At 29.8% G+C, this 18,759-nt stretch overlaps 1 protein-coding gene across 2 annotated transcripts in view; it reads left to right on the forward strand.

Moving 5' to 3' along the window:
* The window catches only part of Cbp80 (Nuclear cap-binding protein subunit 1), a 127,291-nt gene that overhangs the window by 46,620 nt on the left and 61,912 nt on the right, over positions 1–18,759 (forward strand). The window contains exons 7-11 of one of the 2 annotated variants that reach the window (XM_085816755.1): positions 2,343–2,390; positions 3,001–3,074; positions 3,156–3,225; positions 7,798–8,013; positions 14,136–14,233. In XM_085816755.1, coding sequence (XP_085672881.1) covers positions 2,343–2,390; positions 3,001–3,074; positions 3,156–3,225; positions 7,798–8,013; positions 14,136–14,233 — 506 coding nt within the window. The remainder of the gene's footprint in view (positions 1–2,342; positions 2,391–3,000; positions 3,075–3,155; positions 3,226–7,797; positions 8,014–14,135; positions 14,234–18,759) is intronic. The other variant, XM_085816756.1, reaches the window with a different exon arrangement.

Below are 18,759 nucleotides of genomic sequence, written 5' to 3' on the forward strand. Positions count from 1 at the left end.
GACATCTAATGTGATCTCTAATGCTCTGGTAAGTGCTGAGGTCACTGCACTGGTGATGCACAGGCAGGCCAATCTTTGCAGACTTCCTAGCCTGTCTTTCACAGTTCTGTGCTCCACCTTGCACCACCTGATCACAGAGGCATAAGTGATAATAGGTCTGATAATTGCAGTATACATCCAAAACATCATTATCAAAAAGTTTTGTAATAATAATAATAATAATAATAATAAAGCCATCCCATTTTCTTTTAAATGTGAGAGGTACAAGATTTGTTTTCTGTGGGCTCATCTTCAAATCCCTCTCTAAGTACCATTTACTTACATAACTTAACACGTTCATGAATTGACAAGCTATGTTAACTTTTACTTGGCCATTTTGAAAAGATCTACGAGGGCCATCCAGGAAGTAGATTACATTTCCGTCTGTGTCCGCTAGGGGCGGGGCTAGCGCAGCCATCTTGGGGTCAGAGCGTTGCGCAGCTCAGTCTGCATCTAGCCGTGCTAGTGAGAGGTTCGTGCTGTGCTCCGTTCAGATACTGTGACGGTTTGAAATGTCTGCGTTAATTGAAAATCCCGCGAGCTGCGCTCAGTAATAAGGTTTCTGACTGCAAAAAACTGTAAACCGATAGAAATCTATCGGCAGCTTCGTGAAGTGTATGGGGACAACATTATCACTGAAGGTGGAGTGCGTCAGTGGGTCATAAGATTTCAAAATGGCCAAACCAATGTTCACGACGAAGATCGAAGTGGGAGACCCAGCATAGTGACCGCCGAACTTCTCGAAAAAGTCGATGCTAAAGTCCGTGAAAATCGAAATTTCACAATAACGGAACTTTCTTTGAGTTTTCCACAAATTTCGCGAAGTTTGTTGCACGAAATCATCAGCGAAAAGCTTGGTTACCACAAGTTTTGTGCAAGATGGAAGGCAAGAAGAGGTAACGAAGTGGTTGAAGGCGCAGGCGGCCGAATTTTTCGACGAAGGAATTTCCAAGCTCGTACATCGCTACGATAAATGCCTTAATTTGTATGGTGACTATGTAGAAAAGTAGTATTTGAGTGTGGCTTTCATCTGTATATAATAAAATTTGTTTCCTATACTTTGTTTATTTTTTTATTCCAAAACGTAATCTACTTTCTGGATAGCCCTCGTATATCATTCATGTACTCTAGCCTGAGAGAGTTCCAATACTCCAAAGCGGTTTTTAAGTTTTTGATAAATCTAAAATGGAATATACTTTCATTAGTCAAAAATATGGTTTATTGTGTGCAGAGCACTGTTTTGAACCTCCTGCTTCATCCAATATGTTTCTTATAATTAACATGGGTCATGGAAAGAGAAATTAGTATTACTGTTCAAAAATTCAAACATACATATATATTTGCCCAGTGATTCAGGATTATATTGAACGCTTCACAAGAATGGAGCATGAAAATTTCTGTTTATATTTTAATACTCTGAATAGACTTTTAAATATTTTCCTACTGTGTTGATTTCTGACTCTAAATGTAAAATTTCCGAGCATTGTATTTCTGAATATAGCTGCTTTACAACGTGCGACTTAAAATGTTGACTAGCAAATCTTATTTATTTATTTTTTTTAAATGCAAAGGAGAAAAAGAAACATAAAGGTTAAGATAGATATTTTTTTATGTTAAAACACTTAAGGCCTATCTGATTTAAAACTGTCTGAGGATGCTTTTATTAAAGAAGACACTTTATACATGGAAATTGGCCTGTATTGATATTACATGTAGAAAAAGCCATAATAAAGTCTGTGCGGCCAAGAGGGAAACGTGACAAAATCATTAGGGTTCAATAGTCGTACCAGCAAGTTCTTAAAGATTTTTTTATTTACATTTAAATATTTATATATTGAAGTCTTTAAGATGTGGGGGAAGTTTGATTTTCCTCGTTGTAATAAGTAATTTTGGCTAGTAGATGTTTTAGTAGATTACCTAACAAAAATAAGCGAATGCAGTATTAGGCATGATGAAATGAACTGCTTGTTGATAGGCTAGTGATACTTAAATGTTCTCAAGAAAGGTTCTGTTTTTAAAATAGAAACATCTTGGGTTATTACACTTTCTACTTTGCTATTTCTATATATTCATTTTACTTGAACCTGCTGTGCTTTAAATGTAGTTAACATTTTGTGCTGTCTAATAAAATATTTATAATTATTACTGTCATTGTAATTAGCTTTTCAGGATTATTTGCTTCAAAGTTTTTATTTCTAGTCTCTTAATGAAATTCTTCTGTTGCTATTATCTGCATGCATACATGTGTAATTTAAAATGGAATGTTTTAAAGTTTTTTTTTTTTTTTTTTTTTTTTTTTTAAGGTCAGAGCAGATTTTTATGTATATACAGTTTTGTGTGCTCTTCCTTGGGTAAGAATCATGTTTTATTAGTGTCTTGTGTATGTATTAAGTTAAAAAATGCTACCTTTTCATTCTGTATTAATGAAACTATAAGAAAGATAACGATTAATCCTTATATCTCTTTTATATGCATTTGAATTGGATTTTTTTAATATCTTTCATTCGCTGTAGCTTTTATTTCACAATTATGATTATAAATTCATTTCAACTGAATTAACCCTTTTTCTTCTGTACAGAAAGAAAGAAAAATATTGTTTTATTTATAGATTAGGCATGTAAATTTACTTCTCTTGCCAATAATTTTTATGTAAACATTTCAGAAAACACTAGTATTGGAAATCTTTGTATTATGATGAAATAAAGTGTTATATTGTAATAAAATGTTTATAATGTAATAAAAATTTATTAATGTGCAGTGCAGTTGATGGAAACCCTTTGTAATTGATTGTTGGAACTGCAAAAATGTTATATACATATAGTTTTGGGAAGTTTAGCTACATTCAGATAATAGCACTTTTATTTTCTTTCATTTTACATATTAGTTATTTGCCTCTTTATTTTCAGCTGCTCTCATTCATTGGTGTCATTTTTCAAACAAATGTTTTTTATGATTTTATAGGTTGGTCGTGAACTTTATGAAAAGAAAGACAATGAACTAGATCACCTTCTAAGAATGATAGATGATTATATAAGGTATAAGCTGCATAATTTTTAACAATAATATGTTTTATATTTGCTTTATGTGTTCTAAAAGTCCCCCCTTCTCTATTTTAGCAAGAGACATAAAGTGCATTTACCATCTTTAAAGGTCTGGCAAAGTAATGTTCCTCATGTGCAAGAAGAAGTAAGTGTTTTATAATTAATTGTTTTGTTACATAAAAACTCTTCAATTTATGCTTAAATTATTTCCTTTCGTTTTAGCAAACTGTATCAGAAATAGTTATCAATTATTCGTACTATGTCAAAGTGCTGAACTGGAACCTTTGTTAAGACTTAAGTTTTGATAGCTGTTCAGAATCAATGTTAATGATTAGCTCCTAGGTTAATCAACCCTTATATGCAAAAAATAAAAATTTTCAAAATTCAAATCAGTCTTTTGGAGCTAAAAATACAAGTCTTAGAAGTGGTAAAATAATTTTTTGAAGAATTTAATACATTTATATCCCTCTTATGTAATGCCTTGTACATCTAGACCATTCTGCCATACACCTGGGTTCAGCTTGATGCCATCAAATAAGCCATTTTAATAAAAGTGCAAGTACTGTAAAACTGTGGAGTAATTTTGTCAATTGCATGAAGACAATTTAATATCTTTTGATTTTGAATTTTGAGGAGAGATAGAACCACAAGTGTCCATCTGGTGGATATTTAAGTGTGTTTCATTGTCATTGCACAAGCTAATTCATTGCGGGCTGAATGCATGATCTGAAAGCAGCTGACGGACAAGGATTTTTTTTAACAAAAGGAAATATTTTTACTAAAAAATAAAAAATATTTTAAGTAAATTTTGTCGAAGCATACATAAACAATAATAATAATAATATTGGAAAAGGAAAAAATTCAAATTTATCCTTATTTTCTATCTGAAATCTTAAATTTGATACTTTAGAATAAATACTTAATACTTGATAGGTGTAAGACATTTTTGTTGTTTATGCAATATGTTGACTCCTAAATAAAATGTTAATTTTTTTTTCAGATTGGCATTTATACCAAATAATTCTAACTTGTTTAATTAATCATTAAATAATTTCCTTAAATTTAAACTAAAAGTAAAGAAATTAATGAAAACTTTTTAAGTTTTTTTCAGAGAAAATTTTCAAGTGGAACAAAACTTGAGAATAAATGATTACAACCTCTTATTTACTAACTTTTCTTTAAAAGATAAATAAAAATATATATGCTTTTATGTTAATTATTATTGTTAAGGAAACAGTAATTAATAATGCTGAACAGTTTATGAAACCTTTTAGTTTATTATCACATTAATATTTTTTACTAAACACATCAAGGAAGTTTAGTGAAGGTTCATTTTTCACTCAGCATAAATCTGAACAATAAGCATTTATAATTTCTGAAATATGGAGAGATTTTCTCACTTCAGATGAGACTTTGTGTCCTCTTCTCACTAGTTCTTTCAAAGAAATGACAATTTCTTCCCTGTCAAGAAAAAAATGACTAAAATTAAAATATGTATTTCTTTGTAAAAAAATTATGCCATTTTTTTGTTTATTACAGTTATGTATAGCATAGTCATGAACTTTTACTTATATCTTATAATGAAGATTATTTTATTTATTTTTTATCAGGTGAGAATTTCTGATAAACCATCATTATTTATAAGTGTTATTGGGGAAATGATAAAGGAACTATCATTTGATCTCGTTCGATTAACTTCCTGACTGAATATTTATGCTATGAAATGAGAAACATATGCACTGTCTGGACAATCATAAGCTTTTTTTTTTTATTTTTTTACTACAGTTTGACCCTTTTAGATTATGATAAAGTTTGGAGAATTGGAAAAAATTACTGGAAGTTATCTGCATCGTGAATTGTATATGTTAATCAGGTTCTTTTCTTATTAATTTTCAACTGTGAAAAAATGCTGTTGAAATATAGGCATTTTCTCAAACAGACTGATTATTCGTTATGCACAAATTCATAACTGAACTTTTAAAAAGTAAGAATAAAAGTTAATAAGTTGTATTCTCAAATAATTGTAGCAGATCTTTGAATAAGATTTATATTACACTGTAAATTAATTAGCTTCATTTGTAGATTTTCTGGTGCATTATTCATGTTCAGTTTTAATGATAGTGAAAGAAATATGACCGCCTGGTAGCAAAGTGGTTATCACGTCGTGCAGCTGCACCATAGGTCCAGGTTTCCATTCCTGGGCTGGGCGAGGTTGACTCAGCCTTTCAGCCTTTCATCCTTTGAAAAGTGGGTGGATAAAATGAGTACCAAGTTTGTTTGGGGACTAAACATCAGGGGTCTTGCAACAAGCTGACCTCTTGCCCAGAGCATCATAGGCTGATGCACTCCGGGGCCCAAGGTCAAGAAAGCAGATTTCGGGACACTGCAGGCCATAACCCATTAGGGCTGTTGCACCACAAAATTTAGTGTAGAAAGTAATATAAGCTTAGACTTTGATCAACTAAAATCTTGAATTTTCTGCAATATCATATTTGCAACGAATGCATAATCGAAACGTATTCGTGAGCTGCCAGTTTGAGACCGCTGTTGTATATTGTCCAGCAATGGATGCTGAAGAATTGTATGAGGAGGTTTTATATCCCGAACGTCATATATGTTGCTGTTAATATCTTTCTATGATTTCTTGTTTCTTATTCGTTTTTATTTAAAAAACTTAGGTAATAAGCACAGCCTTTTATTTGATTGTTATTTCTCGTATATTTTAAATAATATTTTTCTGTCTTTCAGCCAAGAAACACATTTTCCTTCTGTAATGTTGTAGGTATTCTCTTGCAAACAATTCGTAATGTTATTTTTGAATTTCTTTTAAGCTATAAAGCATCTTTTGTGCTGCAATTATGTGGTAGTCAGCCAAGTCTTTCAACAAATTCAGAATAGTTTCGTGACATATTCATATCTATGAAATCAGTCTCTGATTGCCATTGATTACTCCCCATCATCTAGATAATATTGATTTTATATAGTTCAGTATAAATATATTTGTTATATGTGATACGGTACCAACCAATCATTTCCAGACTGATATGTAAACGATCATATACTTAGTTATGATTTTGTTTAAATTTTATTATTCTTACCGTGTGGTACTTGGAAAACTTTCTGCAATATTCCTTTCAAGCATCATTGCCTTTTTTAATGCATATATTTTGTTCTTATTTGAATGTGCATCTTTCAGCCAGCCTGTTTGATTAATAGTAATTTAATGTTTATACTGTTCTTTTGGTAAATTTTTCATGTTCTCAGTTTTATGTGTTTGTGTGTGTGAAACATCAATACACATGTACAACAAATGCCAGAAACAACTCTGTCGTACTTTCTTAAGCTAAATCAGAGCAGTGCTGCCACCATTTTATAGCTGTTCTTTGTAGGAATATTTTAACATGCTTTTAGCGAGCTCATACATTTTATCTCTTAGAATATGTCGAGGGATTTTATATGAAACTGATGCCAAATAAAAATTGATTTTTACTAGTTATTGAAGTATTAATTACCACATTAGAATGTTTTTTTTTCATAATTTTTAATTTAAATTTATGCAGACAGAGAAATTGGAGTTTATTGAAAATAAATGAGCAATATCACTTCTTTTTACAAAAATATTTCATTGTAATATTTTTATATATAATAGGAGAAAAGAGTACAATTTTTAATTGAAATACAGCATTGCTGCATTGTGAATTTGAATGAATTCATCTTCGCAATGCAGAGGTTTTAAACAGTGCTGAGTTTGTGCAATTCTTCTTCTTTCAATGTTTAAGTGAAAGCAGATTGATGTGAACCCGGGGAGAACAACAGTTGAAAAAAATTATGGAACGATTTTGAGAATTTTTTTTTTTTTTTTCAGTGTGTTTCCTTTTGATATATTGGTAATATTTGCCTACGCATGGCAAATTACCTTTTCATCTGTAAAAAAGTTGCCATTTTGCAAGAAGATGGTTATGCTAATGCATAAATACTGCCTCTTTCTCTTAGAAAGTTATCCATCCTGTTATGTAAATAGCCCTCATATGCTTTGTCTTATTCACATAATCTAACCTAATCTTACTTTTTACTATTTAATAAATGATACTTCTAGTAATTTATAAATCAGGTGAGTTTTTTTTTTTTTTTTTGGCCTGATTTAGCTGTATATTTCTCATCAACTTTTTATTTCTTACAGAGCCCTTATCAAAATTTGAATTTTCTTATAATTTCAGTAAAATATATCACATAGCCCAAATTATCGGAATCTGAAAGCTTACTTTGATTTATTATTATTATTTTTAGTAGTAGTAATATTAGTATTAATCCACGTGTCTGCAACAAGTTGTACAAGAGCTATGTAATTGTCCAGTTTTTTTTTTTTTTTTTTGAAATACCCAGTATATCTATATTGGGCATTTAAAAAAGATGACAAAACATTAATGTCAATTACTATTAGGATTTATTGTTATTTAATTTGGCATGATGTCATAAAAATCTTTGGCAATATCACTGCAACGCATTTCTATTTTAATAATTATGAATATAATCAGTTCATGTAAAATTTCTCCTAAGAAAAGGGTATCATTCATTCTGGCTGTATAATTTTTTTATTTATATCAACTCTTTTTTTTAGTTATATCTGCCAAGAATCATGTGCCTCTCCTCAAAAATTGTATTTAATTCTGTCTTTTTTTTCTTGTCTGTGTAATTAATAAGTATATTTTATTTTCAGTATTTGGATTGTTTATGGGCTCAGATCAATAAACTTCGTTCAGATAAATGGGTGGAACATCATATTTTGCGCCCTTACTTAGCATTTGACGGAGTTTTGTGTGAAGCCCTTCAACACAGCATCCCGTCTATGCTGCCACCACCTCACCAAGATGGTTGTTCATATCCCTTTCCATCAGTTGTGTTTCGGTTGTTTGACTATACTGATTGTCCTGAGGTAAAATTACTTAAGAATCTATGTATATATTTCAAATTTTTCATTGTTCTTGTGCAAGTGATTTTTTAATTTTTATATTTAGTAATTAAATGTTGTTATTTATCACTGTAATTCATGCCATTAGTCATTAAATAGATTCCTCTGCCTGATACATGATGAAAAGTATCTAATGAAGGAATTTTTTTTTTCGCTCTTTAAAATGATGTAGTGCAAATTATGTATCAAAAAGCTAGAAGAAAGTCATGCATTGATTTCTTAAGTAATATTTCATAGATTCTAGTTAGCTATTTTGCAGTATGTAGTTCTTTGAAATTCATTTTAAAGTGAGTTAAAAAAGGAATTTAGGTTTTTTTTTTGTCATAATCATGTTTAAAAAGTATGCAAAGTAAAAAAAGGGGTGGGGTGAGGAGATGTTTATTGTACACTTATGTGAGAAAAACTCACATAAGTATAATTAAGATCTTCTGTTTATCATTAATACCATGCAGAGTATTACTTTGTAAATAAGTAGGACCTCCTCTGAAACCATATGCCATCTGAACGTTAATCAAGTGATTGCAAATTTCCTTTAAAGAAATATATGTTGTGCAGTATAATCAAAAGGAAAAAAGTTTCTTCAAAAGTAGTACATGCTGTGTTTTGGGTGTAATATTTTAAAAAGAATAAAGAAATTATACCAAATTTCCACTTCCATTTGATATTTAAGTGCAATTCAGTCATAAGCATATGGCAGCAATTGATGTTCAGTGCATTATAGTATCTAGCACTTCTATTTCAAAAGTTTAGTTTTGAAAGCCTTGCCCTCTTCATTATTATTATTTTTTAAGTACAAAACTTTATTTTGTTCACTACCTCTGCTTGCTCTATTTATTTATCAGCTATCACAAGGAAAACACATATGTAAACTCTTTACTTTCAATTAATAGTCCTTTCAGTTCAACAATTTCTGTGCTAATTAATAATGAAATATCTAAATAATTGTTGGGAAAGTTTTACTATCATAGTTTCTATGAAGAATGGCTATTATGATGTAAGAAATTTAAAGAAGGCATAGGAAACAGTAATAAATAATTGTAAAATTTACAAATGTCTTTTTCTTCCTTTACTCTCTTTTTGTTTGAACAGTTTACAATCTTCACTGAAAAGGAATAATATAAATTTTCCAGCAATTCAAGTATGTTACCAGTTTTTAAAGAATTTTAACATCAATAATATCTTTAATTTGAACATCAATAATATCTTTCATCTCCTAGAAGTGTTACGACAGTTTTTAAAGAATTGTCGTAACACTTCTAGGAGATGAAAGATATTATTATAGAGATAAACTTGTAGTATTAATCTTATAGATTAAAAGTTGATCTTAGCACAAGTTTCTAACCTTTTTCATGTCTTGCACCCCTCAAAATTTTTAATATATTTTTACAGCTCTTAAACCAGTTTCTTAATAAAAGCATATAATCAAATTTTAATAATAACCAAAAATTAAACAATAAATGAAATGAAAAAATATTACAAAAATTAACATTCGCACAAATCTTTTGAAAAATTAATGACTTTCCCTCCTGTTTAGTAGATAAGCATTTTTCAAATTATGGCACTTTGCCACTAATAACAATTCATATATCTGCTTGTGCATGCAAGTGATTTCTGAATTTTGTTTTGATTAACAGAAGGGCATTAAATCCAGACTGAAAGTTTGTTGTTGCAAATGAAATGAACACAATTAGTGCTTTTTTATTAAGTTTTGGGAACATATTCATTGCTGAACATCAATATTGTTTAAAAATATTGCTTTCAAAGTGCATTTCAAGAACACAATTCATGTGCAGTTCTGAAAAATTGTGCATCAGTTCATCGTCTGGCATGTTATCTGGATTAAAAGAGTATGGGTTTATAATCCATGTTTCTGATGTTTACAGTTCTCATCCTTTAAAATAATCATCAAATGACTTTGGTATTTCCAAATGATCCACAATTTCTTGACATACATTTAAAATTAGAAACTCATTATTGTCAACCATTTCTGAGGAGAAGTTAGAAGAATAATCCTTTTCACTTACCAACATCAAAGTTGTAACTTTTATATGAAACTATATATCTTTTTGCAGCATGTCAATATGTTTACATTTTACCCTTGGACAGATAGATACATTCTGACCATTCGTATGAGTGAAAAAGTCACTCCAATAAGCCAATATTTGGTTAAATTCTTGTGATTCCTTTTCTCCAACGAAATTGTAATCTTGTTTTAGAAAAGGTTTGACATTACAGTTAAACAAAGCATGTTAAAAGCATTACCACGGGAAAACCACTGAACTTTCATGTGGGAAATGGAAACCGAATCCATTACCAAATTCTTCGCAAAATAGCTGAAAGAGACAATGGCTCAGAACGTGGCACCTAATCCAGTTTATGCCCTTCACTGATGTGTAAAGGATATTTTTCATCTTTGGAGGTAATATCTTTTATGACTGAACATGTAGATGAAGAAAACAGTAGGTACCTTGTAAGAAAAAAAATCTCTTAATGTTCTTCAAGGGACATGTAGAAATCTTGTTTGTATTTTTACATGGGCCTTGGGGAAAGTTAAGAGATTTTGTAGTAGTATGTAGTATAAAGGAAGTAGCAGTAAGTATATGAGTAGAAAGGAAGTATTGTAATCAAAAAAAGTTTCAGGCATCCTATTTCAACGCAAATATCTCTTTTCACCGCTATTGAATGCAATTTAATGATGTTTTTTCGTGACATCTGCACGTAAGGACAGAATAAAGAACTCTTTTTCCCTGAAAAAAATTTTAAAACTAATTTAAAATGAATTCTAAAGAGAATTTTTCATGGTGTCTGTGCATACGTACGCATGTATGTATCTAGCATAACTCAAAACCGAGTAGCCTCAGAACATTGAAATTTTGTATATAGGACTGCTATAACATGCAAATGTGCACCTCATATTTTGGTTGCAATTGGCCGAACCAAAAGTATATAAATATATGTATATATATATATATATCCACTCTGTTACTCGGCTCAGTGATCTCAGTTTCATTATTCTTATATGTTTGTTAATTATGCATTTTTTTTTGCTTTAAAAAGGATTGAATTATGTTGTTCTTATTTTACGGTTAAGGTTTTTATGATTTAAATAAATCTGTATGCAATAATTTTAGAATTATCAACAATTTTAAAGTTTTTAAGTGCCGCTAAGCCTAATAATTTCTGCCATGGCTGCCATTGCTTGTTTACATTTGAAACAGCAGAATAGTAGATTTTTTGCCAATCTAGAGAAAGTAAGCTTCGCACTAACAAAGATAATGCCTTTTTTTATTATTGTGAATTAAATCATGCTTAATCCATTCTCGAATTTATTCGAGGAAATAAGTGTTTAAGATTTAGTTCAAAATTTTTAATATAGATATTTTGAGTTTTTATGCATTTTTGCCTTTGTGCAAAGTGAGAACTGTATTAATTGAGTGAGAAATACTGAATCGTCTGTGAAAAACCTGTTTCTTTCTTTCTTTTTTAAATTTCATTTATACATCATTTTAGATTTATTATAGTATTAGAATAGAATATGTGATTACGATTAGATAATTCTTCAAATGATATAAATTTTGTGCATTCTGAGTTATAGTATGAACCTGTCTGCATGCTTCAATTTAATGCCATTGTTTATCACTGCACAATTTTTATGATGAACGCCTATTTTCATAAGTATTAAGATATGCCTGCTCACGCAGGTGAATTTTTTTCGCCCACGGGTGTTGGTACTTTTCTAGTACCATTTATTTGGAAATATCTTTGCCTAATGCGCTTTAATGTGATCTACTGGTGAAAACTCTTTAGTAGTTAGTGACCAGAAAAAAGTAAGTCATTAGTTATAATTTGAACGAAATATAATGCTGGTAAGTGAACCTAGCGCCAGAGTGTCGCTATGGTAAACAAATAAAATGATTTTAAAGAGTGCATTTATTCTATTGTGGTTTATGCTCTATCAACGAAGTAGATTTAATTCAATCCAATACGTTTAAATGAAATGCAACAAAAAATGGGTATAATTTATAAACAAGGAAGTCATGTAGTGTACAAATCAGATTTTTTTAAAAAGTGGTCTAAGAAAAGTTACTATGGGTGCCGTTTAAACATCAGTTTCTATATTCTATGACTACAGAAGAGAAATATATAGAAACTGGATTTTTGTAGTGCATACAGTTTCGTACTTTGAGAATGGATTACTGAAAGACGAAATGTACGTAAAATATATCTTTTTTTATGGGGAAAGGGGGTAGAAAGTCGCACATTTTTTGCATCAAGGAATTAGCAGAGTGCATTTTTATATTTTGAACATTATACAAAAAATAATTGAATGCGGAATACTCTTTATTAAAATGGATTTCATCTTTTTCAGGTTTTAAGGACAATTTTAAAAATTGCAAAACTACGTTGCGGGCCATACTGTCTGTTAATTGTGTAGTACCATATAAAAGGAAGTACTGTACATAATACCTTACAAGGAAGTCATGTGGTGCAAACATCAGATTTTTTCATATTTATATCTAAATTTATTTTCATTCACTTTGCTGTAGCCTTTTCAATATTTTCCAAATATTTCTTAAAATCTAATTCATCAAGGGAAGAGGATGATAAAAACTCGGTTGCAGTGTGTGCAGTCTAAATATCTTGATTTGAATATTCCAGTTGTTTTGACAATAATTTTATTCTTAGTAAAAGTTCATAGATGGCTTTCTTTGCCTTTTTAATTTGTTCATCATCCAACAAAATTCGGTGTTATATATTGAACCCAGTAAGATCTCATTGTCTAGCAAACTAATTTCTCTTTTCTTCATTGAGAAAATGATTCCTTCTGCAATAAGCCATCCCATTTTAGAAAGAACAAACATCACATTTTTCCATTCTCGCAAAAACAATCCTTCTGTTATTCTTCAGAGTGTAGCTTTTATGCACCTATATACGGTGTCGAAAGAAAAATCTCCAATTCTGCAAGATCATTACATTGTCTTTCTGTTAGTGAAACGTTAGGGTTTTCTGCATCTTCTAAAAAAAGTTCTTAATTCTAACAACCTCTTTATCATCAAATATGTATTTCCCCATCACGTTGCTTGATTAATAATTGCTTTTTTTCCTGTTTGCCTCCTAAGAATGGCATCAGTTTTGGAAGTCCTTGCTGCATGGCTAAACTTAACACTGAGATTTGTAGCATGGGTACCAGTGAGATTTGCAGCATATGTAGCATGCATTTTGGAGCCATGGGCTCCTTTTTATTGTTGTGAATTATGCTACAGTAATGCCATCTATGAGCTGAAGAAGTAACTAAATGGATCAGTTTAATGAATAATGGCGAATATCACATCCATCCTTCTCCCTTATATTTATGTATTAATATGTCAAGAAAATGGAAAATAGCTAAATATTATTAATATTTCCATAATTATTAATTATAGCAAATAACTAAATATTACTAATTGAATCCATAAATAAAAATAATAACTAAGTTTATCGTTATTTTTTTTTTTTTTTTCAATTCACCTTAATTTCATTTCAAATTGAAACTGTCCAACAAAAACTTGAGTCGGAGTTGACATGTTTTTACCCAAAAATCTGCCTAACTCCGATTCCGACTCTACAGCTGTGGATGGGAGATTTAAATAGCTACAACTGACTGAAAACTAAACTGAGTTTATGACTAGTACAATACTTTCTGCTTTATTAATAAAAATTATAATAATCTAATAATATTAGTTAATTGTGTGAAAGTTGATAGGCTGATATGTTCATTAGAGCTTAATTTTGTACATGTTCTAAGGCAACATCATCAAGTCTTTAATATATACTAGCATTTTAAAGTTCAAATATAAAAAAATTAATATTTAAAGCCATTTCTGACAATTAAACTTCAAGTTATTGATATTTTATGAATTTGTCTATTATTTGAGCACAATAAAACTTGTTAGACTATGTACTGTAATAGGAGTTTTGCTATTAGGGCTAATTATAGTTCAGTCTGTTTTCATAGCATACTTTAATTTATATCTAAATATTTTCATATGTTTATTGCATTTTTATTAAGACTTAAATATATAGTTCTGAGGAAAATTTATTTTTAGGGACCAGTATTGCCTGGTGCTCATTCTATTGAACGGTTTTTGATTGAAGAACAAATTAGGCGCATAGTGGAGCAGCAGTACTTGTGTCGTAAAGAATGGTAATACATTATGCTTTTATTAAAACGTACTTCTAAATTAATTTTTGGCTGAACAAGTATTTTAGTCTAAAAGCAAGATGTTAAGTATTGTATTTTTTTTTTTTTTTTTCAGTTTGCAGATCCATTGATAAGTGCATTATGAATTTTAAATGCAGTCGTTTAAGTGCTGTACAAATTTAATTAAATTAAAAAGAAACAGCTTATATTTCATTAAGAACTTGTGATGTTCATCATTAAAAAAGTATGCTATCATTGAAAAAAAAAGCATAAGAAATTCGGTACTGACAATGCAGGGTTCTTACGATCATTAAAAGTACGTAAAAGGCCTTCAGTTTTTTTTAAATGATTTTTGCTCTTTGAAAGTCCTTTACTTCAGCCAAAATTGCCAGAAGGTCCTTAATTTTACTTATCTGAGATTTCTGTTGTTTTTTTTACGACTGCCATTTGAGTGGCAATTAACATTTCGGAGGAATATTTTTTGACATTGCATTGACAAATATGTATTTGATGAGTTCACGTTTGAAGTCCTACTTTTTAATATAAATGGTGGATACTCGAGTTTTAGATATGAGTCCATGTTTTGATTGAAGCATAAACATTTCGAAGTAATTCTCTTTTTGTGAATGAAGAGTTCATAAAATATTGCATCAAAATCAACTTTTCTGTTTTTGAAATATGTGTTCTTTTATTATGTTGCACTAAATTTGGTGACTTGTCAAATTTTGGCAATTTCAAAATCAGTTTATATACAAAATTTTTATTCAGAGATTTAAAAAAAATTTAAAGATTTTTTTTTGCAAACATTGTAACACTGATAAATATCATGAGAATAATGATAATAACTGAAAATTGTGTTTAAGATGTAACATTAAAGCAACAGGTTTTGTACAGTCCTTAATTTCTGCCAAAATCCTCAAAAGGTTCTTAATTTTACTTATGTGTCATTTCCATCCATTTCTTTTTTTTACGACAACCATTTTGAGTGGGAATTAAAATTTTGGACGAATATTTTTTGCAATGCATTGACAAATAAGTATTTGGGTTAACATTTGAATTCTTTAGTAAATATACTGGATATTTGAATTTTAGGCTCTGCCTTGATTGAAACATAAACATTTAAAAAATATTATTATTATTATTATTATTTTTTTTTTTTGGAAATGAAGAGTTTATAAAATATTACATCAAAAATACTTTTCCCTTTTTTGAAATATTTGTTCTTCTATTATGCAGTGCTAAATTTGGCAACGTATCAATATTTTGGCGATTTCAAGATCATAGTGTACACATTTTTTTTATTTGGATATTTGCAAATTTTTTAATAATTTTTTTACAAACATTGTGACACTGATAAATATCATAATGATAACATAGTAAAACCATATTTAAGAAATAATATTAAGATAAATTATTTTTATTTTCCGTCTTATTTTAAAATGAGATTGGTTTTAATTTTTGTGACTTAGGAATATTTTGATTTTGAAAAATAAAGTAATAAATGCTACAATTAAGCACAATTTCTGAAACAGTTTTGAGAATAAAACAAAATAGCTACTCTAATTATTTTAAACTTCATTTGTCTTCTTTATATTTTTCCATAGTAAGCATCTTTTCCCAGGTAATTGTCTCAAAATATTGAAATAAATATCAGTTTTCTGAGTATTCCTTTTGCAGTTTTCTTTTTCTTTTCTGAACTTTCTCCCCCTTCCAAAAATCATCTAGCGTTTTGCTTTTTCAGAGTTGGTATAGATTTTACTTAGACTTAGCATCTCAGAAGGTTTAGAAGGATTTAAAGGCAAGATTTATAGACCTACAATTCCAGAAAAAATTGGGGAAATTAAAGATGTCTTCATGGTATTAACACATAATGGATATATTTGATTAGAAATTTGTGATGAATTTCTTAGCTTCTGAAGAATTTGTGGAAGAACAGCAAAAACAAAATTATTTGAATCTTCTCCTTTCCATCCCAGAAGTCTTTCCGTTAACATGTTTATCTTCTCTTTATTTTCTTATCTTTCCACTAGACAAGCATTGAAGCAACCAAAGAAACTGAAAACCGACAATTTATTAAAATATTCCTCTTCTGTGTCTCAGTGCACCATAATATCTTAGTGCCTGTCCAAAATTCTAAACTTTTTACTATCCATAGATTTTGTTGCTCGGTGCTTCATTAAATTCTCAAAAACTGCCACATTGGCTCTGCCGCCTGCCCTGACCTTATATTTATTCTCAATACGCACAAAGAAATAAAATTATAAGTTTCTTGTATACATGCTCTCTAAGTACAAGCAGTTCTTTAGAATAAGAGAAGTCTTTAATTAAATCAGAAAATTCTAAAATGAAGAGGAAACTCATTGAAGAAGAAATTGATTTTATAAAAGAGAGAAAATTATTCTTCAAAGGCTTCAGAAAATTAGCAAATTAGGAGATGAAGCAGAGACTAGTGGGAACATTGACTTATTTATTGAAGCAAATAAATATATAAAAGATGTTAAAGAAAAAGAAATTGATGTAAATTAGCTAAAATATATGAAACATTTTCAAATTAAAAAGATCCATAAATATTTTGTTGTTTGTTTTTGCTACAAACATGTTTCGTGGCTTTTAATATGTAAATATATGAATATCATTTTAGAATCAATGTCATAAATTATAACTGCTGTAAAATGCTGTTAGTGCTTTTTGAATGGATTATTTTTTAAATGAGAAAAATTATAATTGTAACCATGTAAATCTTTTGTAGCTAAAGGTATCTAGCTACATAATTTAATTATTTGTAACTAACTGCTTACCCTTAAAAGTTCTTTCCACATGTTATGGTGATTTATTGCCTTTCCTTGATCCATATTGCATACGTAAGATACAATGCAAAAATTAACAAAAAACTTTATTCCTTACATGGAATGAGACTTAAAATAATACAAAATGACCTATCACCGCTGATGCTTTCAATGGCTTATTAAAACTTCATATTAAAAACTATATTTTAACTGAGTTGTAATTTCAAGAAATCTACATAAAGGAATGACACAAACTGGGTCAGACAAAGTGCAGCTAACTTTCAATACAAACCAACTGTATCAATGCCAGTTGTTCATGTCTATTCTGATCAGCAGTTCTCTGTCTATAAGCAAGCAGCTGGAGGCAACAACCAAGCTTATGTTATGAGTCATACTAATTATTATTCTACTTATCAATTTAACTTATGCTAGACAAATCTGCATAAACCTTTGAACTGAGCGAGTACATGAAAAAATGAGGCATAAAAGAATGAATCAATTTAAGTAAAAAGTGCAATTTAAGTAAAAAGCCAATAATCTTGTTTAATAATACGTGTGACTATTATAAACGTAAAATATACGGGGTACGTCGCGGGCGCGCAATGAACTGGAAGTTGATCTGTCAGCACTATCGTTATCTTCAGGGCAGATGTTTTTATTTTATTCGGCTTATAATTCCTTACTAAATGTAGGATTTCATCTCGATGTACTCCGTCTTTGATATGATTTAAATCAAATTCCTCGTCATTATAAATATCACGAATACACATCAAATAATTTTCTGGTTGCAATTTTCTAATTTCGATTTTGCGCAATGTATGCTTTACGCATGGGCGCGTTGAAAGAAATGTTTAATAAAGTAAACAAATAAATATTAAGCTTTTTTTGGTAAGTTTTGATATTCTTTAGATCATAATTGCTCATTATTTTATAAATTACGGTTTCATATTTTTAATTTTATAATTTCTGCATGCCATCTTACCAGATTTAAACTGATGATCTATAATCCGGAAAAATCGATAATCCGGAATCGCCGAAGTCCCGACGAGTCCGGATTAAAGACTTTTGACTGTACTTGGTAAAATTCGGGTCTTATTGCTGATAAGTTGGATCTAACAATACTTTTAAACATATACAACAAAATGATGTATTTCCCTTTAAGTGATGCTGCTCCATATCTGGTTAAAGCAGGAAAATCAATAAAGGGATTTTATCCCAAGTTAGTGCATGTGACTTGTTTTGCTCATGCATTGGTTTTTCTTGCTGAAGAAATTACCCCGAGATACACAAGCTTGTATTTTATGTAAAGAAAATGTTCTTAAAAGCACATATCATATACAGTGTACGAAATCCTAAGTTCCTAATTTAGCTTTTCTACCAAAACCTGTTATAACAAGTTGAGGAACACTGCTCAGTGTTTGCATGTATTGTAGTGAAAATTTTCAAATTGTGAAGTCAGTTGTGAATAGCATTGATTTGGATGCTGCTGCTTCAATTCAAATTGCTGAAAATATTTTCTCCACATATAAATGTGAAAGAAATCTTACATACATCAGATCTAATTTCAGGATTCTAATTTCAACTATTAAATATTTTCAAGAGCAAATTATGGAGCTTATCAATGCAATAAGCTATATGATAAATTAGGCAATGTTTTAGAAAAGGATTAAGTTTCAAATACAGCACATTTTCTAAATTCAGCACTGTTTTGACTAAAAACTGTAGTTTTCAAACTATGTAGAA

The sequence above is a fragment of the Stegodyphus dumicola genome, chromosome 5 (assembly GCF_044657685.1).
Source record: "Stegodyphus dumicola isolate Sdum_Otavi_A_Nest chromosome 5, ASM4465768v1".
Classification (NCBI taxonomy): domain Eukaryota; kingdom Metazoa; phylum Arthropoda; class Arachnida; order Araneae; family Eresidae; genus Stegodyphus; species Stegodyphus dumicola.